The 22,344-nt window shown below is 49.5% G+C and overlaps 1 protein-coding gene across 1 annotated transcript; it reads left to right on the top strand.

The window, feature by feature from the left end:
- The first annotated feature begins 752 nt into the window (after positions 1-752).
- TREH (trehalase) lies at positions 753-22,178 on the top strand. Its single transcript, XM_004052224.5, has 15 exons — positions 753-861; positions 16,989-17,089; positions 17,232-17,376; positions 17,460-17,547; positions 18,438-18,538; positions 18,699-18,791; positions 18,919-19,035; positions 19,146-19,268; positions 19,513-19,562; positions 19,695-19,889; positions 20,462-20,679; positions 20,945-21,056; positions 21,409-21,521; positions 21,684-21,737; positions 21,976-22,178. Exons 1-15 carry the CDS (start codon positions 773-775, stop codon positions 22,126-22,128), a joined length of 1,752 nt encoding a protein of 583 aa, XP_004052272.4. The 5' UTR covers positions 753-772; the 3' UTR covers positions 22,129-22,178.
- Positions 22,179-22,344: the final 166 nt, after the last annotated feature.

The following is a 22,344-nucleotide window of genomic DNA, read 5'->3' as shown; positions in this document are numbered from 1 at the left end:
GAGACCATCCTGGCAAACACAGTGAAACCCCGTCTCTACTAAAAATACAAAAATTAGCTGGGCGTGGTGGCGGGCACCTGTAGTCCCAGCTATTCAGGATGCTGAGGCAGGAGAATTGCTTGAACCCGGGAGGCGGAGGTGGTAGTGAGCTGAGATCACACCACTGCACTCCAGCCTAGCGACAGAGTGAGACTCAGTCTCAAAAAACAACAACAACAACAACAAAAAACTCATTACAAATGACACACTATTGTGGGTCTCCCTTAGTCTTCCCCAGACAGAATGGTTCTACTGTCCTGTGCTTCCGCTGTATCTCTTGCAGATAACAGTGAGAGTCCCTGAATTTCACACCACACCAGGGACAGGATCTTGAGCCATTCCATTTGAAATGTTAAGGGAAATGGTAACTCTCTGAGGTTGGTGGTCTTGGGGCCACCCAAGGAACTTGGCATCCAGGTTACAGGTGTGTGGCCTCGACTGTGTCCCTGGCCTTTGGGTGCCCACCCCCCACCCCCACCCCCATGCTCTGAGGGAAGGGCCTGAGCCATCGGCACCAGCTGAGACTGTGAAATAGAAGAGGCAAAGTAGAAGCAGGGGAGGTGGCCACTGTGCCCTGAGAGCAGGAGGGGCAAGCAGACCAAGCACACATCCCCTCAGGTGGCCACGCCTCAAAGGCTGGACTTTGGCCGACTTGGACAGGCAGGTGAGCCAGGCTGTGCCCAGCAAGCCGAAGGTGCCTGGGCTTGCTCATTCAGTCACAGTCACAGCCACCATGCCAGGGAGGACCTGGGAGCTGTGCCTGCTACTGCTGCTGGGGCTGGGACCGGGGTCCCAGGAGGCCCTACCCCCACCCTGTGAGAGGTAGGGGTGTGGGGAAGGCAGCAGGGGAGGATGGCAATAAGAGGGAGGCTGGGATGAGATCTCAAGCTCTGGGGTCGGTACTTCAGAGGGAAAGGAAGAGATTATAAAGGAAGGAAAGAGTAGGGAAGAGAAGAAAATGAGAATTCCTATGTAGCAGGCTCTGTGCTGGGCACTGCACCTGCAGTCTTTTTTTTTTTTTTTTTTGTTAAGAGTCTTGCTCGGTCGTCCAGGTGGAGTACAGTGGCACCATCTCCACTCACTGCAGCCTAGACCTCCCAGGTTCAAGAGACTCTTGTGCCTCAGCCTCCTGAGTAGCTGGGATCACAGGCATGCACCACCATGCCCAGCCTGTCATTGATTTTTACCAAAATTTTCTACCTTTGGAAGGGACATTAGGCTTGGCAACTGTGCTGGGAATACAAGCGTGAGCCACCGCCCCCTGTCAGGACCTGCAGTCCTGATACCAGACGCAGCTGCCAGAGCCTGGCCTGAGGTCCAAGAGCCTGCTGGCCAGAGCCCGCCCTCCCTTCCTCTCCTCCTCCAAGCTGCCCCTTGAACTGTGCAGGCCTCTTCTCAGGATTGTTCTAGCAAACTTTCTGCTCCAGCTTCCTAGCCTGGGTGTGAGAGGCGGCCTAAGGGCCTGAAGACAGCACTTGGGCTTGAGCCCTGACCCTAATATTCTCTCTGTGACCCAGGGCAGGTCAAGGCTCTTTCCTGAGCCTGAGTTTCCATCACCAGGGACAGAGACGAGTGACCCTGTCCTGTCTCCTGGACTCAGGCGATGTCCACCCTTCGTTCCACATGGATTTATGGAGCTGTGGCCACATCAGCCACTTTACCAGCTCCTGCAAGAATAATAATAATAGAAGAAAAACAGCTGGGCACGGTGGCTCATGCCTGTAATCCCAGTACTTTGGGAGGCCAAGGTGGGAGCTATCATCTGAGGTCAGGAGTTCAAGACCAGCCTGGTCAACATGGTGAAACCCCATCTCTATGAAAAATACAAAATTAGCTGGGCATGGTGGTGCATGCCTGTAATCCCAGCTACTCGGGAGGCTGAGGCAGGAGAGTCGCTTGAACTCGGGAGGTGGAAGTTGCAGTGACCCAAGATCATGCCATTACACTCCAGTCGGGGCAACAAGAGCAAAACTCTGTCTCCAATAATAATAATAATAATAATAATAATAATAATAGAAGCAAAACAGTAACAGAAGCACAGTTTGAAGTAGAGAGAAGTTAGGGCCCACTGGTGTGGGTGAGCAGAGGGTGTGTTAGAGAGGATGGGGAGGGATGGTGTCTCTGAGGAGCTGATGTGTGAGCAGAATTGTGGCAGGAACCATTGCTGAGCTGATCTGGGAGAGGACAGTCCAGGCATGGAAAGGGCCATGCAGAGGCCCTGAGGCGCTGTTCAGGGATTGGGAAGAAGGCCTGTGTGATTGGGGCAGAGTGGGAACAGGTCCGGGGAGAGCGGGGCTCCAGGCAACAAGGTTTGGGCTTGGGTTCCAGTGGTTAGACTAGAGACAGAGACAAGGGGTTCAATAGAGGGTGTGTGTTACAGGGAGAGTGGACAGTGCTTGCCCATGACAATTGTGAAGTATAAAGGGGAAAAGTGTACCTGGGATAATTAATAGGTTTTGTCCTGAGCAATTGTAATGAGGACTTCAGAGAGGCTGGGTGGTCCAGTGCTTTGTCAAGCATTAGGCTGTTTGCCAAATGTAGGGGAAGATGACTTTACTGGTGTTCCCTAAGACCAACCTCAGGCCAGTGATTCACTAACACTTCCAAATGGTTATACCATGATTATGGTTTCATCTTTTTTTCTTTTTTTGAGACAGAGTCTCGCTCTGTCGCCAGGTTGGAGTGCAGTGGTGCAATCTTGGCTCACTGCAACCTCCACCTTCTGGGTTCAAGTGATTCTCCTGCCTCAGCCTCCCCAGTAGCTGGGACTACAGGCACCTGCCACCACGCCCAGCTAATTTTTGTATTTTTAGTAGAGACAGAGGTGTTGCCATGTTGGCAAGAATGGTCTCAATCTCTTGTCCTTGTGATCCGCCTGCCTCGGCCTCCCAAAGTGCTGGGATTACAGGCATGAACCACCGTGCCCAGCCTTGATTATGGTTTCTTACAGTGAAAAGATACATGTTAAAGCCATCAAAGGTGAAATATTCTAGGGCCAAGTCCAGGAGAAAATAATCTCAATCTTCCAGTTTTTCCTCTCCCAGTGGATTTATATGGACAGGACTTGATTTTTCCAGCAATAACATGTGACAGCACGCATGAAGTATTGCCAATCACAAAAGCTCACCTGAGTCTTGGTGTCCAGTGTTTTTATTGGAGGTCAGTGATGAAAGCGTGGACTATCTGTGTGGCTGACCTCAGTTACTCACTCTCCAGAGTTCAAACTGATGCTGGGTGGCCAAAGGCCCCTGCCACAAATCACATTATTAGCATCAAATATCTGACATGGCCCAAGGCCCCAGAAAAACAAAGACTTATCAGGCAGCATATTTTGGTAATTTAAATCTCATCTCTCAGGGCTGGTCACAGGCCAGAACTTTCTCTGAAATGTGCAGGGTTTGAACACAGCAGACCTGCTGAGTCAATCCTTTCATGCATAAGCCACTTCTTGTATAATGAGGAATTTGTTTCGTTTTTGTCTTGGGTTCCTCCAAAGTAACCTCTAAGCTCTTGGAATCTCCCAAGTGATAGGAATGTCTGTTATTAATAGTGGTCCCTGATTAGTGTTTTGTTGTTGTTGTTGTTGTTGTTGTTTTGTTTTGTTTTTTTTTGAGACGGAATCTAGCTCTGTTGCCCAGGCTGGAGTGCAGTGGCGAGATTTTGGCTCAATGCAACCTCTGCCCCCAGGGTTCGAGTGATTCTCCTGCCTCAGCCTCCCAAGTAGCTGGGACTATAGGCACGCACCACCACGTCTGGCTAATTTTTGTATTTTTAGTAGAGACGGGGTTTCACCATGTTGGCCAGGCTGGTCTTAAACTCCTGACCTCAAGCAATCCACCCACCTTGGCCTCCCAAAGTGCTGGGATTACAGGCATGAGTCACTGCACCTGGCCTGATTGCTTTTTGAGACAGGGTCTCACTCTGTCACCCAGGCTGGAGTGCAGTGGTGCAGTCATGGCTCACTGCAGCCTCAATCTCTCTGGGCTTAGGTGATCCTCCCACCTTGGCCTCCTGAATAGCTGGGACTAGGTGTGTGCCACCACGCCTGGCTAATTTTTGTATTTTTTGTAGAGATGGGGTTTTGCCATGTTTCCCAGGCTCTTGGTAGCTTTTGTTAATGAGGTGACTTATGGTGGGTCCCTAGACAGCTTCTGCTAACAAGACGACTCCACATGACGGCAGGCCGTGCCAGAAAGGCCAAGCGTGTGTGTAGAGGGTTGGGGTTTTGGTCCACATGATATCAGCCCAACTTCTCAACCTTCAGGGAGGAGAAGGGGCTGGAGATGGAGTTCAATTACATGATCAATGATTCAATCAATCATGCCTATGTCATGAAACCCCAATAAAAATTCTGGACTTCAAAGTCCTGGTAAGTAGGCTGGGCACAGTGGCTCATGCCTGTAATCCCAACACTTTGGGAGGCCGAGGTGGATGGATCACTTGAGGCCAGGCGTTTGAGAGCAGCCTGGCCAACATGGTGAAACCCTGTCTGTACCAAAAATGCCAAAACTTAGCAGGGTGTGGTGGTGCATGCCTGTAATCCCAGCTATTGAGGAGGCTAAGACGTGAGAATCACTTGAACCTGGGAGATGGAGGTTGCAGTGAGTTGAGATTGCACCACTGCACTCCAGCCTAGGTGACAGAGTGGGACCCTGTCTCAACAAACAAACAAATAAAACAAATAAATACCAAGTCCTGGTTGGTGAACACATTGATGAGCCAGGAGGGGAAACGTCCTGGTTCCGTGGGGAAAGGGCACAGAAGCTCTACATTCAGGGCCCCCCTAGACCTTGCCCCATGCATCCCTTCATTTGGTTGATCCTGGCTTGTATTCTTATAATAAAACTATAGCCCTAAGCATAACTGTAAGCTTTTCTGAGTCCTGTGAGTTGTTCTAGCAAATTATCAAATCTGAAAGGGTTATGGGAACCCCTACATTTGTAGCCACTTGGTAATAAGTGCAGGTGGCCTGGGGACCCCTGAACTTGTGGCTGGTGTCAGAAGTGAGGTCGTCTCACTCAGGACCGTGCCCTTAACCTGAGTGTGGATTCTGCACTAACTCCCGATGATTAGTGCCAGGATTAAATTGCAGTATTGCAGTTGGTGTCAGAAAATGTGGATTTACTAGAATGACCCTGACTCACTGAAACATATGGGTTGGGAAAAGAAAAGTTGAAAGGGCAGGGGATGAGAAACCTTTCATTCTCGAGTGGCTACAGGGTCACCCATGGTGTGAAGAGCAGTCATACTGCAATCAGTTACTGGAGGTAAAAGTTACCAATGGAAATTAGAGATGATTGATCACTAACTTTTGGGGAGTTGACTCATGTGCATAGGGAAATGTATACTAAGAAGAAGAAAAGCAAATATACAATCCCTATAGACTTTTATCTCTAATAGCCAAACTGAAAGTAAAAGATGGGCCATGCTTAGATTCTGGTCAGTGGAATTACAACCTCCAGTCCTGCACTGTGGTACCAAAAACACCTGCTGAAGTCCTGATGGGCACTGCAATGAGATTGAGAGAATATAAAAATGCGGCCAGGGGCAGTGGCTCATGCCTGTAATCCCAGCACTTTGGGAGGCAGAGGTGGGTGGATCATCTGAGATCAGGAGTTCAAGACCAGCCTGACCAACATGGAGAAACCCTGTCTCTACTAAAAATACAAAATTAGCCGGGTGTGGTGGTGCGCACCTGTAATCCCATCTACTTGGGAGGCTGAGGCAGGAGAATCACTTGAACCCAGGAGGTGGAGGTTGCAGTGAGCTGAGATCTCGCCATTGCACTCCAGCTTGGGCAACAAGAGCGAAACTCCATCTCAAAAACAAAACAAAACAAAACAAAAAAGTGGTATGCGCTTGAACAGGTTTTATGTGGAGTGGTTGCATCTCTTCTACCTGAATGTATTACAGGGATGGATATTGTATCTGACCAGGAAATATTTCCACTACCTAGTATTGTAAAACAGAAGGTATGGAAATCCACTCATCAAGCAATATTGATTAGACATTCCAAATGGGAACCAATAAGATTGCCCAAGTCCACAGAGATTGTTAGCCTTCTCTGGAGCATAGACTGGACTTTATAGCAAAAGTCTTAGAGCACCTCCTGGCACGAGTGCTGAGACTTTGGACTAGAGAATTTCCATGTGAGAGTAATTATTAGCTTGCTATCAGACTTTATTTGAAATTGCCCCTATGACTGAAGGATGTAAGATAATCTTGAAACCTGAAATACCTACAATATCTTGGGGAAATGCTCACAGAGAGTGGGCAGGGCCCAGAAGAGTTCCATAATGAAATGGAAATGGCTGGATCAGGAACAAGCTCCTGGGGGAATGCAGAGTTACTCAGTGTATTCAAAAGCAGAGAGACTCTTTTCCCCTAGGACTGACTTTGGACCCACTCAAGGAGTTGTTAGATTCTATTGCCAATTGGACAGTGCCCTATTGACAGCTCTCGATTGACCAACAAAGAGCTGTTTGGCTTATGGATGGCAGTCCCAAGGTGAATGAACAGCCTACTGTTTGGAAGATTGTTACTCTGAGCAAAGAAGGCAAAAACAAATCAGCTCTGTGGGTTGAATTGCATACTGTTTAGGTTTTTACTAACTCTTGGACAGTGGCCAATGGCCTGGCCATATGGTCAGGCGGAAGGACAATGGGAACCTTGTCTATATGGAAATCACAACAGGAATTTTAGGAGTGCATTAAAGCAGGTTATGTTGATGTCCATCAGAAGCACCCCTTTCCAGGATCAAAAGGAACTGGGGCAACAAGCAGACATCCCTGCGTGCTCACCTGAGGTGGCCACGTGTGTTCATGAAATAAATGGACATTGCGGGGCAGCAGCCATGCAGAGAAGAGCTGAATTTAGACTTAGTCCTCTTTTCCCACTGAGGCACAAAATGCCAGTAAGTACTTTTCTGTCTGCCAAAAAGAGAAAGACCGCACATGGCTGTGGGAAGATGACCTTGGAGGGAAGGCCCTGCACATACCTGGCAAGGTGGACTGATGCTGGTAGGCCTGGAGGGCTACCTGGGTCCTGACAAGAGTAGACACTGATTCTGGACTGGGCTTTGCATGGCCAGTGGTAGATGCAAATGCTCAAAATACTGACACTGTAAAAGGGTCAGAACAAAAGATACTCCACCAATTTGAACCACTGAGTTACATTTCTTCAGATCAAGAAACACTTTCATCTTCAGAGGAGTGGTTCAATAGAGAATTGGGATGGGCAGTTGAAGCATGTGCTATCTAAAACAGCAGGGAATAAGGGTATGAAGGTATGAAAGCCTGGCTTACATGCCTTCACAAGTATGTGCTCACACAACGCAAGGGGGCTCAAGGGTTTGTCCCTATTAGATAGATTCTTCTGCTTTTCTGGAAGTTAAAGGGAAGAGGGGCTGGGAGACGATGACTAGCAATTCTTCCAATGTGGTATGACTATACCATTTTCTTTCTTCCCCACATTAAACTTTCTTTTTCCCAGCTGATTCAGTGGTTCCAGTAAATCCCAGTGGTCCCAGGACTGCAGATACATAGGATAAGAGTAGTTTACACACCACAGTTCTAGTGTTATTATATTCTGTGTTTTTTCTGTGTGCTTACTATTACCAGTGAGTTTTGTACCTTCAGGTGATTTCTTTTTTTTTTTTTTTTTTTTGAGATGGAGTCTCGCTCTGTCACCCAGGCTGGAGTGCAGTGGCGAGATCTCAGCTCACTGCAACCTCCACCTCCCCAGTTCAAGCGATTCCCCCACCTCAGCCTCCTCAGTACCTGGGACTACAAGTGCGTGCCACCACACCCGGCTAATTTTTTTGTATTTTTTGGTAGAGACAGGATTTCACCATGTTGGTCAGGTTGGTCTCGAACTCCTCAAGTGATCACCCCGCCTCGGCCTCCCAAAGTGCTGGGATTACAGGCGTGAGCCACTGTGCCCAGCCCAGGTGGTTTCTTATTGCATGTTAACATCCTATTCTTTCTGATCGAAGTATACTCTTCAGTATTTCTTGTAGGACTGGTCTGGTATTGATGAAATCCCTCAGCTTTTGTTTGTCTGGGAAAGTCTTTATTTCTCCTTCATGGTTGAAGGATATTTTCACCAGATATACTATTCAAGGGTAAAAGTTTTTTTTTCCTTCAGCACTTTAAATATGTTAAGCCATTCTCTTCTGGATTGTAAGATTTCCACTGAGAAGTCTGCTGCCAGACTTCTCACCAATTTGAACCACTGAGCTCCATTGTATATTATTTGTTTCATTTCTCTTGCTGCTTTTAGGATCCTTTCTTTGTCCTTGACCTTTAGTTTGATTATTAAATGCCTTGAGGTAGTCTTTGGGTTAAATCTGCTTGGTGTTCTATAACCTTCTTGTTCTTGGATATTGATATCTTTCTCTAGGTTTGGGAAGTTCTCTGTTATTATCCCTTTGAATAAACTTTCTGTCCCTATCTCTTTCTCTACCTTGTCTTTAAGTACAATAAGTCTTAGATTTGCCATTTTGAGGCATTTTGATTGTATTTTCTAGATCCTGTAGGCATGCTTTTTTGTTTTTTATTGTTTTTTCTCTTGTCTCCTCTGATTGTGTATTTTCAAATAACCTGTCTTCAAGCTCACTAATTCTTTCTTCTGCTTGATCAATTCGGCTGTTAAAGGACTCCAATGCATTCTTCAGTATGCCAATTGCATTTTTCAGCTCTAGGGTTTCCGCTTGATTCTTTTCAATTATTTTAATCTCTTTGTTACATTTATCTGCTAGAATTCTGAATTAGGACTGCAGATACAAATGCAAGAAGCAGGAATTATTCCTAAGCAAAAAAATATAACTATATTCTTAAACTTTTATGTGAAAATTCCTAAGGGTCTGATGGGGCAGGTTGTGCCTTCACCTTATCTAGCAAAAATGGGGCTAACAATAAACACAAATATATTGCCTACTGCTCAAGATAGCTTACTAGTTCTGTACCTATGTAAGCCTGCCCTATATGGATGGGAGTGGACTGAAGGAGAAGCATTTACAAGACAAGTGTTTCTACCTACAATCTGGATAAATACAGTGGCCTAACCCAATGTCCTTTCCAAAGGTGGAAAAGTTTGGGTATAAATGGAGAGAAAGAGGTGTAGTAGCTGGGAATAAATGAATGAATCCATGCATTAATAAGAAATGCAATGAGGGAAGTCCACTATTACATTAATGCTTAGAAAGAAGATCAGAGAAAAAGATGATATCGCCTCTTCATTCAATTATACTTGACGCCTGAAAGGGTAAAGCCATATTTTGCCAAGACCACTCCTGCTCTGGAAGCTGACAGGATCAAAGGGGAACCTGCCAGCCTGGGTGGCCTTATCCTGGGAGACATTTTGTCATATGATCTGGTGATGAACTGGACTAATTATTAATGACAATGGGACTCTAGTAATGTGTGAACATCTTTTGACTCTTATTTTCAGGTTACATCTACCATAATAAAGCACTGGCATTGTTGGCAAGATTATAATACTAATATTGAGGGTCACATGTATTGGGGAATTGAGCTAAAGGCTCCTATCCCTACTTCCACATTAGCTCCTCTAAATTTTCGGCATATTCATGTTGATATTATCTCTGTCTGTTATAAAAATGCTATCCCAAATGCAGTTGCTCAGGAAAGCATAATTGTTTTGCTACAAGGGATCTACGGGTAAAGGCTAGGGACTGGACTGTTGTATAATAGAGTTTGTCTGTTCTTTGACCCAGGTTGCTGGGAAGTAACTTCTAAGCTCTTGGAATTTCCCAAATGATAGGTGTGTCTTTGGTATACATAGTGAGGCTCTAGATGGATTATACTAACTAGCTGACTCAGGACGAGGACTGGACATGCCAGAAAGACCAAACTGTGTGTTTGGAGAGGTGGGGCTTTGAGCCAAGTGATATCGGCCTGACCTCCCAATCTCTGGGTAGGGGAGTGGAACTGGAAATTGATTTCTTTTTTTAAATAAAAAATAATACCTTACATTTATTTAATATTTAAGACATTTGAAGCCCCTTAATCTTTTGTTTTGTTTTGTTCTTTTTTTTTAATTTTTGGAGGTATATAGTAGGTATATATATTTATGAATTACATGAGATATTTTGATACAGGCATGCAATGGGTAATAATGACATCAGGGTACATGGGGTGTCCACCACCTCAAGCATTTATCCTTTGTGTTACAAACAATCTGATTATACTCTTTTAGTTATTTTTAAATGTACAATTAAATTATTTTTGACTACAGTCACCTGTTGTGCTAGCAAATACTAGGTCTTATTCATTATTTCTATTTTTTTGTACCATTAGCCATCCCTACCTCCCTGCGACTCCTGCCACTATACCACTACCCTTTCCAGCCTCTCCTAATCGTCATTCTACTCTCTATCTCCATGAGTTCAATTGTTTTAATTTTAAGCTCCCACAAATAAGTGAGAACATATGAAGTTTGTCTTTCTGCGTCTGGCTTATTTCACTTAATATAATGACCTCCAGTTCCATCCATGTTCTTGCAAATGGCAGGATCTCATTCTTTTTCATGGCTGAATAGTACTCCATTGTGGATATGTACCACATTTTCTTTATCCATTCATCAGTCGATGGACACTTAGGTTGCTTCCAAATCTTGGCTATTGTCCATAGTGCTGCAATAAACATGGGAGTGCAGATATCTCTTCAATACATTGATTCTTTTCTTTTGGTCATATATCTAGCAATGGGATTGCTGGATCATATGGTAGCTCTATTTTTAGTTTTTTGAGGAACCTTCAAACAGTTCTCCATAGTGGTTGTACTAATTTACATTCCCACCAACAGTATATGAGGGTTTCCTTTTCTTCACATCCTCACCAGCATTTGTTATGACCTGGCTTTTGGATAAAAGCCATTTTAATAGGGATGAAATGCTATCTCATTGTAGTTTTGATTTGCATTTCTCTGATGATCAATTATATTGAGCACCTTTTCATTTGCTTGTTTGTCATTTGTATGTCTTCTTTTTTATTTCTTTTCTTACTTAAGGGAATGTATGTCTGCTTTTGAGTAATGTCTATTCAGTTCTTTTGCCCATATTTAATTGGATTATTGGTTTTTTTAATAGAGTTGTATGAGCTCCTTATTTATTTATTTATTCCGAGATGGAGTCTTGCTCTGTCACTCAGGCTGGAGCGCAGTGGTGCAACCTCTGCCTCCCGGGTTCAAGCAATTCTCTTGCCTCAGCCTCCCGAGTAGCTGGGACTACAGGCATGCACCACCACGCCTCGCTAATTTTTGTATTTTTAGTAGAGATGGGGTTTCACCATGTTGGTCAGGCTGGTCTCGAACTCCCAACCTCAAGTGATCCGCCTGCCTTGGCCTCCCAAAGTGCTGGGATTACAGGCATGAGCCACTGCGCCCAGCCCATATGAACATTTTAACAATATTGATTCTTCCAATCCATAAATAATGAACATGGAAAATCTTTCTTTCTTTCTTTCTTTTTTTTTTTTTTTTTGAGACAGAGTCTCACCCTGTTGCCCAGGCTGGAGTACGGCAGCACAATCATGGCTCTGCAACCTCCGCCTCCTGGGCTCAAGCGATTCTGCCACCTCAGCCTCCCAAGCAACATGGTGCATGCCACCACGCCCAGCTAATTTTTTCATTTTTTTTGTAGAGACAGGGTTTTGCCACCATGCCTAGCCAAGGTTTGCTAGTGTTTTGTTGAGGATTTTTGCATCAATATTCATTAGTGATACTGGCCTATAGTTTTTTTTTTTTTTTTGATGTGTCTTCATCTGGTTTTGGTATCAGGGTAATACTGGCTTTGTAGAAAGAGTTCGGAAGTATTCCCTCCTCCTCTAATACATCTTTTTCTCTGCTTCTCCTTGTTAAAAGTAAATTTGTAGGCTGGGTGCGGTGGCTCACGCCTGTAATCCCAACACTTTAGGAGGCCGAGGCAGCTGGATCATCTGAGGTCAGAAGGTTCAAGACCAGCCTGGCCAACATGGGGAAACCCTGTCTCTACTAAAATACAAAAATTAGCTGGGTGTGGTGGTGCACGCCTGTAATCCCAGCAACTTGGGAGGCTGAGGCATGAGAATTGCTTGAACCGGGGAGGTGGTGGTTGCAGTGAGCTGAGATGGCGCCACTGCACTCCAGCCTGGGCGACAGAATGAGACTCGGTCTAAAAAAAAAAAAAAAAAAAAAAAAAAAGTAAATTTCTTAGGGATAAAAGACTTTAAGGTGATAAAAATAGGATTAATAAATTCAGCTTGTTCCATGATGGGGGAACTTATCTCCCTTAGAGCCTTTTCTATCTCATGGGCCAATGTTTATTCCACCATGTATGCTGTTGCCATTTTGTATTAAAGGCCTGAGTGCTGTTAGGATACATGTTTTGTACCCAGAATTTGTGAGTTCCCCATACTAGGGTTAGATGAGTGGACATCACACCTAGGTGTAATTAGTTTGAGCATGCCATAAGGCCTCCCATAGCCTTCCTTGTCTCAGTATGGGGCTGTTCCCCAGGAGAATTTGGACAAATCATGGGATGTCTACTGCTTTAATACTATAAGAAACCCATTTGGGCTGGGCATGCTGGCCCACATCAAAGTAATCTCAACACTGTGGGAGGCCAAGCCAGGAGGATCACTTGAAGCCAGGAGGATCACTTGAACCCAGGAGTTCAAGACCAGCCTGGGCAACATATTGAGACCCTGTCTCTACAAAAAAATAGAAAAAATTAGCTGGATATGCTGGCATATGCCTGTAGTCCCAGCTACTCAGGAGGCTGAGGTGGGAGGATCACCTGGGCCTGGGAGATTGAGGTTGCAGTGAGCTGTGATTGCATCACTGCATTTCAGCCTGGGTGATAGAGCGAACCCTTGTCTAAAAAAAGAAAAAATAGGCTGGGTGCAGTGGCCCACACCTGTAATCCCAGCACTTTGGGAGGCTGAGACGGGTGGATCACCTGAGGTTGGGAGTTTGAGACCAGCCTGACCAACATAGAGAAACCCTGTCTCTACTAAAAATACAGAATTAGCCGGGCGTGGTGGCACATGCCTGTAATCCCAGCTACTCGGGAGGCTGAGGCAGGAGAATTGCTTGAACCCAGGAGACAGAGGTTGCTGTGAGCCGAGATCATGCCATTGCACTCCAGCCTGGGCAACAAGAGCAAAACTCCGTCCAAAAAAAAATAAAAAAAATAAAACTTTTTTCTATTCTGTTTAACAGCTTTTCATCCACGAAAACAAGGGTGATCTGCATTTGTGCATGGAGCTCATTGGGACAGGCTGGCCATGCTGCTGCTGTATTTCGCTCATTTTAACTGGAGACCTTTCTAAGCATTCAGTGATCAAGGTTTACAGTTACACAGTGATTAGTCTGCCATGAGTTGTAAATCACACAATCCAAAGGCCCCAGAAAGAGTAGTTCCTGGAAATTCCTTCCCAAATGGTATCCTTCGTAGTAGATGTAACCTGAAAATTAAGAGTTGAAAGTCTCTGGCACATTGCTAGAGTTACATCCTGTTGTCAGCAATTAGTGCAGCTCATCATCATATCACATGACCAAATCTCAGAGCAGTGCCACTCAGGTTTGCAGGCTGCCATTTGACCTTGTCAGGGCCCAACAGCAGGAGTCGTCTTGGCAAATGCATGGCTTCCCCCTTTCAGGCATCTGGTATAATCGTGCTAAGAGACAATCTTATTCTCTTGTTTCGAGTCTCTCCAGACACCAATGTGATATTGGATTCCCCTCATTGTATAACCCATTTACTCATTCCTTTACCCTCAGCTACTATGTCTCTTCCTCACCATCTGTCATTGATTTTTTTTTTTTTTTTTGAGATGGAGTTTTACTCCATTGCCCAGGCTGCAGTGCAGCGGTGCAATACCAGCCCACTGCAACCTCCACTTCCTGGGTTCAAGCAATTCTCCTGCCTCAGACTCCCAAGTAGCTAGAATTACAGGCACCATCATGCCCAGCTAATTTTTGTATTTTTAGTAGAGACGGGGGGTGTTGCCATGTTGGCCAGGATGGTCTTGATCTCCTGACCTCCTGATCCACCTGCCTTGGCCTTCCAAAGTGCTGGGATTACAGGCGTGAGCCACTGCGCCTGGCCTATCATTGATTTTTACCAAATTTTTCCACCTTTGTAAGGGACATTAGGCTTGGCCACTATGCTGATCCACATTGCCAGCAGTAATAGTAGTGTTGCAGGTGCCTCGCCCTCAGTTGGCTCCCATGCATATAAGGAAGAGTTACAAAGGTGCGGAACTAGTGGGCTATCTTGACCACTAGGCAATACAGCTGCATTCACTAAGAAGCCAAATTTAGCCAGATGCTGTGAAGGCACAACACACCCCATCAGGCCCTTAGTAAATCTGGCATGAAGGTTTAAAGGTACAGTTGCAGTTTTTTCTTTTTTTGTTTTTTTGAGACGGAGTCTCGCTCTGTTGCCCAGGCTGGAGTGCAGTGGCGTGATCTCGGCTCACTGCAAGCTCTGCCTCCCGGGTTCACGCCATCCTCCTGCCTCAGCCTCCTGAGCAGCTGGGACTACAGGCACCCGCCACCACGCCTGGCTAATTTTTTGTACTTTTTAGTAGAGACGGGGTTTCATCGTGTTAGCCAGGATGGTCTCGTTCTCCTGACCTTGTGATCCGCCCGCCTCGGCCTCCCAAAGTGCTGGGATCACAGGCGTGAGCCACTGCGCCCAGCCAGTTGCAGTTTTTTCTTTGAGAATTGTCCCTTCTTCTGACACCCACATTTGCAGTCCTAGTCGTGGGGCCACTGTATTGGGTAGGAAAAAAGTAGTTGAGATGATGTGGGAACAAATCATATAGTCATACCAACAACTCCACCCTCCCTCTTCCCAGATCCCCCAGAAAAATTAGGGGAATCCAACAAATGGAGACCTCCCTTTGCTCCTCTCAAGCTGAATGTGAGCACACACTTTTTTTTTTTTAAAGACACAGTCTTGCTCTTGTTGCCCAAGCTGGATTGCAGTGGCGTGATCTTGGTTCATTGCAACCTCCACCTCCTGGGTTCAAGTGATTCTCCTGCCTCAGCCTCCCAAGTACCTGGGATCACAGGCATGTGCCACCACATCTGGCTAATTTTTGTATTTTTAGTGGAGATGGGGTTTCACCATATTGCCCAGGCTGGTCTTGAACTCCTGACCTCAAGTGATCCACCCACCTCGGCCTCCCAAAGTGCTGGGATTACAGGCATGAGCTATGGTGCCCGGCCAGAGCACACATTTTTGAAGGTATGTAAGCCACCCCTTCATGCTTTTATCTCCCTCCTCCACTGTAGACAGCAAATGTTTCAACTGTCTGTTCCAATTCTCTATCAAAGCACTACTCTGAGGACGGTATGCAACACCGTATGTCCATTTGCTGTGGTATTGCTTGGCCCATTGTTGGACACTAGGTGCTGTCAGTTGTGTTCTTGGATCTGAAGAAATGTAACTTGGTGGTCCATATTGGTACAGCATCTTCTGTTCTAATATAGCATCTTGTAGTATTTTGCACATTTGCATCTACAACCTGATATGCAAAGCTACTTTAATGTGCCCCTTACCTTTCCATAGGGTTATGCCCCAGGTGGGCAACACTTTAATAGTTCAGTTTTTCACTGCCCATCTGCCAGGCCATTGGCTACTGCCCATGAGTCAGTAAAAACCCAAACACAAGGGCTTTTATCATTCGATTCTTCTATCACTGCAAGGAAAACAGCATGCAATTCAGTCCACTGAGGTGATTTGTTCTTACCTTCTTCAAAGATTTTCCATCCTCAGTCAGAGTGCAAAGGCCTTCCAAACAAGGTCTTTCTACCCACAAACCAAGCAGCTTTTTGTTGTTCAACCAAGAGCTGTTCATAGGGCCCCTCCTATGTGGCACTAGGATCCATCAGCTCCTCGGTGCTTCCAAAGTTGGCCCTAGGGGGAAAGAGGCTTCCTGCTCCTGAATACCATTAGCACCTCCTTGCATTCCCTGAGTAGCAGACTCCTGAATAAACCATTTCCATTTTATTCAGGAACTCTTCTGGGCACTGCCTTCGTTACAGAGTGTTCCTCTGACATCACCCAAGACATTATGGGTATTTCAGGTTTCAGGATTATTTTGTGTCCTGCCGTCATGGAGGCAGTTTCAGGAAACACCCAAGAGCCAGCTAGTAATTGTCTCTCAAATGGCCTATACCATACACTGCCTGGAAATGTTCTGGCCCAATCTCAGCCATCACCACTGAGTGCACCTCCCAGGTTTCTGCCATAAGCCCTTCCGATCGAGTCTACACAGGGCCATTGTACAGAGAATTGGCCACACCAGTATGATTAAAGTGCTAACCTCCCTTTGTCCACCAGCTATTCTTTTTTTTTTTTTGAGACGGAGTCTTGCTTTGTCGCCCAGGCTGGAGTGCAGTGGCGCGATCTCGGCTCACTGCAAGCTCCACCTCCCGGGTTCACGCCATTCTCCTGCCTCAGCCTCCCGAGTAGCTGGGACTACAGGCGCCCACTACCACGCCTGGCTAATTTTTTGTATTTTTAGTAGAGACGGGGTTTCATCGTGTTAGCCAGGATGGTCTCGATCTCCTGACCTCGTGATCCGCCCGCCTCGGCCTCCCAAAGTGCTGGGATTACAGGCGTGAGCCACCGCGCCCGGCTGTCCACCAGCTATTCTACACCATCTCAAATTAGCAACCAGTGTGGGCTCAGGCAGTCAGACAGGTACTTTACTGCCCAAAGACCCTACTTGTTCCCTCAGCCCTGTATATCACTCCAACCCACAAACTCCTAACACACACACGCACACACACACACACACACACACACACGCACACACTGCCCTTGTCCAGTCCCAGGAACATGCCTTGACCAGTCTACCACAGACTCTAGCCTTCTCTTCTGTCCTAATGGGGTGGTGATGGTGACCTGACCTGCTCCTATCCCTGTCTCTGCAGTGAGATTTACTGCCACGGGGAGCTCCTAAACCAAGTTCAAATGGCCAAGCTCTACCAGGATGACAAGCAGTTTGTGGACATGCCACTGTCTATAGCTCCAGGTGAAGCACCTAGGGCTGAACCTCCTCTCCAGAGAACCTTCTCTCCAAAGAAGGCAGGGGGCAAGACCAAGCAGAGAGGCCCCTGTGATCAGGGAGTGGCTTGTGACACCCTGCTGACCCCTCCCTGCTGCCTGCTCTCCAGAACAAGTCCTGCAGACCTTCACTGAGCTGTCCAGGGACCACAATCACAGCATCCCCAGGGAGCAGCTGCAGGCGTTTGTCCACAAACACTTCCAGGCCAAGGGGCAGGAGCTGCAGCCCTGGACCCCTGCAGACTGGAAAGACAGGTATGACTCTGGAAGGGGAACAAGAGAGGATTCCTTCCAACTGAGCTGCCTCCTTGAACCCTGTGGGGCCTGTGTTCTTTCAGCCCCCAGTTCCTGCAGAAGATTTCAGATGCCAAACTGCGTGCCTGGGCAGGGCAGCTGCACCAGCTCTGGAAGAAGCTGGGGAAGAAGGTATCAGCGTCCTGGGCCTGCCCAAGGCCTGACCAAGGGAACTGAAGAGAGGAATGTGCCTGGGGCCCACAGTGTCTCTGGAGCACAGATCAGGTTTCCTTTCCTGAGAAACCAGTCCCTGGCCTCTGGGTCCCCAAATAGAGGCCCTCTAGAAAGAACTTCTGAGGTCAGAAGGGCAGCATCTACTTCTAACGTCTCGCCTCCTCCAGGAAGGCTCCCTAGCCTCCCCAGGAAACCCTAGCCTGCCCTGCCACCTCCAGGCTGCCCAGCACTGCCTCTGGCACCACTGGGTAGATGTTCACTGCCTGCTGGGCTCTCTCCTTCCCTGAGCTCCTGGGCCAGGCCTCCGTCTCAGGAGGAATCAGTGCTACTGCTGCGTGGGGCCAGGCCCTGTGCTCAGCCCTGTCCTGAGCTACTTTGCTCATCCACATCCCCTCACCTGGGGAAAGGGTTTGGGGTTTTATCCCCACCTGGCTCAGAGAATGGGGGTGATGGGCCAATCCTCTGGGCCTGGCTGGGTGGTGGCAGCAAGGATGCGGAGTAGAGCGGAAATGGGGGGCTGGCACCCCCCTCACCCACCCAGCCCACTCTGGGTCTTCGTAATGGCCACTGCTTGGTGGATACCTGCCCAGTGCCTGGCTGAGTGGTCGGGTCTTCTACCCGGCACCAAGTTGAGCCGGGACTCCCAAGGCCGGCAGGTGAGGGATGAGGACCCCAAGGCTCCCAGCGGCCAGGCCTTGATTACATGGCTGAGTAGCAGTGGAGCTGGAGCTGAACCCAACTGCCCGGCTCCAAAGCTGTGACTCCCGGGGCCTCAGATCCCCCAGCTGCCTGCAGCCTCTGCTTCCCTGGGGATTCTAGGCTCCCCTTGCCCTCTCTCCCGACTCCAGATGAAGCCAGAGGTTCTCAGCCACCCTGAGCGGTTCTCTCTCATCTACTCAGAACATCCCTTCATTGTGCCTGGTGGTCGCTTTGTTGAGTTCTACTACTGGTAAGCACCCAGGCCCAAGACACCAAGGGGCCTGCAGGACTGGCAGTGGTGGAGAAACCCAGGGCCAGCAGGGTGTCTTCAGCAGGGCAGAGTGCCCCACTGGCTGGTGTGCAGGGCAGAGGGAGGCAGCAGGGTGGTGCCTAAGCTGCCCCTTCCCCAGGGACTCCTACTGGGTCATGGAGGGTCTGCTCCTCTCGGAGATGGCTGAGACGGTGAAGGGCATGCTGCAGAACTTCTTGGACCTGGTGAAAACGTGAGGGGGGCCAGGCACCTCCAGCCTAGGTGGGGAGGAGAGGCAGGTGTGCCACGGGCCTGGAGCTGGATTGCCTTGGTGCCAGTTGCTGGGGAGAGGGCATCTCAGCAGGCCTTCCCCTTGGCAGCTATGGGCATGTCCCCAATGGCGGGCGCGTGTACTACCTGCAGCGGAGCCAGCCCCCACTCTTGACCCTCATGATGGATTGCTACTTGACTCACACCAATGACACCGCCTTTCTACAGTGGGTACCACCCTCCCTGTGCTGCTCTGCAGACCCACCCACCCCTCAGACCTCTCAGGGCTGGGGACGGGCAGCGCGCCTGGGCTGAGGTGTTGTCTGCTTCACTCCAGGGAAAACATTGAAACGCTAGCCTTGGAATTGGACTTTTGGACCAAGAACAGGACTGTCTCTGTGAGCTTGGAGGGAAAGAACTACCTCCTGAATCGCTATTATGTCCCTTACGGGGGACCCAGGTGAGGAACTGCGCAGCCCACCCCTCAATCTCTTACCTGCTCACTCTGGTTAGAGCATCACAATGCCCCGGGCAGGAGGAGGAGTGACTTAGCCTGGCCTCTCAGATGGTGACACTGAGAGCCCTCTGCAATCCTGGGCTGTGGGGACCAAGGGCAGCTGGATCAAGATGGCTCAGCCTCTTCTTGACCACAGAGGGGCTTAGTAGCTACTAGTGCCAGGCTGCCCACCTCTCCTCTTTGCCAGGCCTGAGTCCTACAGCAAAGATGTGGAGTTGAGTGACACCTTGCCAGAAGGTGAGCAGCAGGAGGGTGAGGGAGGGCTGGGGGCAGGGCAGCTGCACACCTGCTGTGTCAGGCTCTGGTCTCCTGTCAATGGCTGCCTATCCTGCAGCCAGGACTGGCTGGTTCCCTGCTCTGTCCTCACAGGAGACCGGGAGGCTCTGTGGGCTGAGCTCAAGGCTGGGGCTGAGTCTGGCTGGGACTTCTCTTCACGCTGGCTCATTGGAGGCCCAAACCCCAACTCGCTTAGCGGCATCCGAACAAGCAAACTGGTGCCTGTTGACCTGAATGCCTTCCTATGCCAAGCAGAGGAGCTGATGAACAACTTCTATTCCAGGCTGGGTGAGCACCCCAGGAGGGAAGGGAAAGCAGGGAGCTTGGTTTCCTGCTCAGGCTTGGCAATATAACTGGAAGTAGGACCCTTGTGTGACAGGCCTTCAGCAACTTAGCCTGTCGGGCTCCGCCCTAGTGGAAGCCTGCACTCACATTTGTGTACCAGACAAGAGGACAAACGGAGCCAACCCTAATCCTCTCTTCCTCCCTTTCTTACTGTGAGGGTCTCTAGGGTCTGTGAGGGGAACCCTAGTCCACGCATCCAAAATCCTTCCACTCCCTCTCCCTCAGACAGCTGCCCTTGACCCCCTAAGAGCTAGGAGAATCCACCCAGCCAGTACCCTTGGGAGGATAGACCCTGGAGACCCTGGGGACAGATCAGCTCCAGTGGTTCCCTGGGAGGAGTGCAGGGCCATAGGCCAGAAATGTGGTGGGCTCCAGGTCGGCACATCCCCTTGGTCATCAGGGTGTCTCAGCCTTTGCAGAGAAACACAAAGGGAGGAGGCTAAAGTAGAACCACGAAAAGCCTGGGGCTGCAGGCAGGGCGCTGGCTGCTGGCTCTAAAGGCAGCACTGCCCCAGGGAACGACTCCCAGGCCACGAAGTACAGAATCCTGCGGTCGCAGCGCTTGGCCGCCCTGAACACAGTCCTGTGGGATGAGCAGACCGGAGCCTGGTTCGATTACAACCTTGAGAAGAAGAAGAAGAACCGGGAGTTTTACCCATCCAACCTCACTCCACTCTGGGCCGGGTGTTTCTCTGACCCTGGCGTGGCGGACAAGGCTCTGAAATACCTGGAGGTGAGGGCACAGCAGGTGGCTCGGGTCCACTGCAGGCAGCACCGTCCCCTCCCGACCCTGAACGGGACCTGCAGGGGAGGGCGCTTCCTCCGGCTATGCCCCTTGTCCCAGCCTGCGGGTCCCACCAGAGCCACCAGGGGGCATCTGTGAGCCGAGAAGAGAAGAGCCAGGAAGGGGACGTCTGGCTTCCCGCGGGGTCCAGTGTCCTGTCCTGGCTCCCAGTCCAGCCCCACCCACAGTCACGGAAATGTCTCGGACCTTCTAGGACAACCGGATCCTGACTTACCAGTATGGGATCCCGACCTCTCTCCAGAAGACAGGCCAGCAGTGGGATTTCCCCAATGCCTGGGCCCCCCTGCAGGACCTGGTCATCAGAGGTAGGGAGGCAGGGCTGACACAGCCAAGGACCCTCCCCAGGGTGTAGAGGTGGGCCTCCCTGGTGCTGGGGAGGCATGAACAAAAGACGCAGGAGGCCCCGTGTCCTTTCTCTCGCTCCTCAGCTCTCCTGGCCTCCACTTGACACTTATGTCCACCCAGCCTGTCCAGTGCAATCAGTCCTGTTCGCCCTTCAAACCAGGGCCGTCGATTAAGGGCAGTTTGGCCTGTGGTCTCAGGAAGGAAGTCTTAGGGCCCAGGCCTCTTTCCCTCCTTGGGGAGAGTAGGGTGCAGCCACTGCTCTGTCTGGGATGGGAGACCTGGAGGTTGAGTCCTACCTGCAATGGGGTCTAGGCCTGGCCAAGGCACCTTTACGTTGGGCCCAGGAAGTGGCTTTCCAGCTGGCTCAGAATTGGATCCGAACCAACTTTGATGTCTACTCGCAGAAGTCAGCCATGTATGAGAAGGTGAGCTGGCCCAAGCCCTCCCTGCACCCCCAGGCTGTCCCAGTGACCACTCCTGAGCACAGCTGGGCAGGCAGAGCAGCTTCTCCCCAGGGGCTCTGGTTGTTTGTTGTTCCTGGAGCTGGGGGGCAGTACCTGACGTACAGCCCACCCACTTGTCCCCAGTATGACGTCAGCAATGGTGGACAGCCCGGTGGGGGAGGAGAATATGAAGTTCAGGTGAGCAGGCCAGGGGTGGGCTGGCCAACACCAGGGAACTCCTGGACTCTGCTGCGCATGACCCCCGCCCCAGGCCTCAGTGTGCTCACCTGCCTGTGGGCCCGGGGGAGGAGCTGACTGGTGCTTCCTGTACCGCTGGGGTTAGGTAGGGCCAGTGCCCCTGGGGAGAGAGCCCACAGCCCCCACCAAGGGTATGAGGCTTCCCCAGAAACTGGCCCCACTGCCCTGCCTCTCCCAGGAGGGATTTGGCTGGACGAATGGCGTGGTCCTAATGCTGCTGGACCGCTATGGTGACCGGCTGACCTCAGGGGCCAAGCTGGCTTTCCTGGAGCCCCACTGCCTGGCGGCCACCCTTCTGCCCAGCCTCCTGCTCAGCCTCCTGCCACGGTGACAGCCCTCCCCTCCTCACCTGGCCCCAGCTCCTGCCCCATTAAACCTCTGCACCAGTTCCTGCCTTCCCCTGCCTCTTCATGCCCTCCTACCTCCCAGCCTGTCCTCAGAGTGAAGTGGGGGGCAGGGTCACGACCTGGAGGTCATGGGTAGGGGCCTAGCTCCCTCCTGGAACCTTGAATAGGGTGGAAATCCTGCTCTGGAGGGAAGACCTATC

The sequence above is a fragment of the Gorilla gorilla genome, chromosome 9 (genome assembly GCF_029281585.2).
Source record: "Gorilla gorilla gorilla isolate KB3781 chromosome 9, NHGRI_mGorGor1-v2.1_pri, whole genome shotgun sequence".
Classification (NCBI taxonomy): Eukaryota; Metazoa; Chordata; class Mammalia; order Primates; family Hominidae; genus Gorilla; species Gorilla gorilla.
The sequence above is the reverse complement of the archived record's forward strand: the minus strand, read 5'-3'. Positions and strand labels throughout refer to the sequence as shown.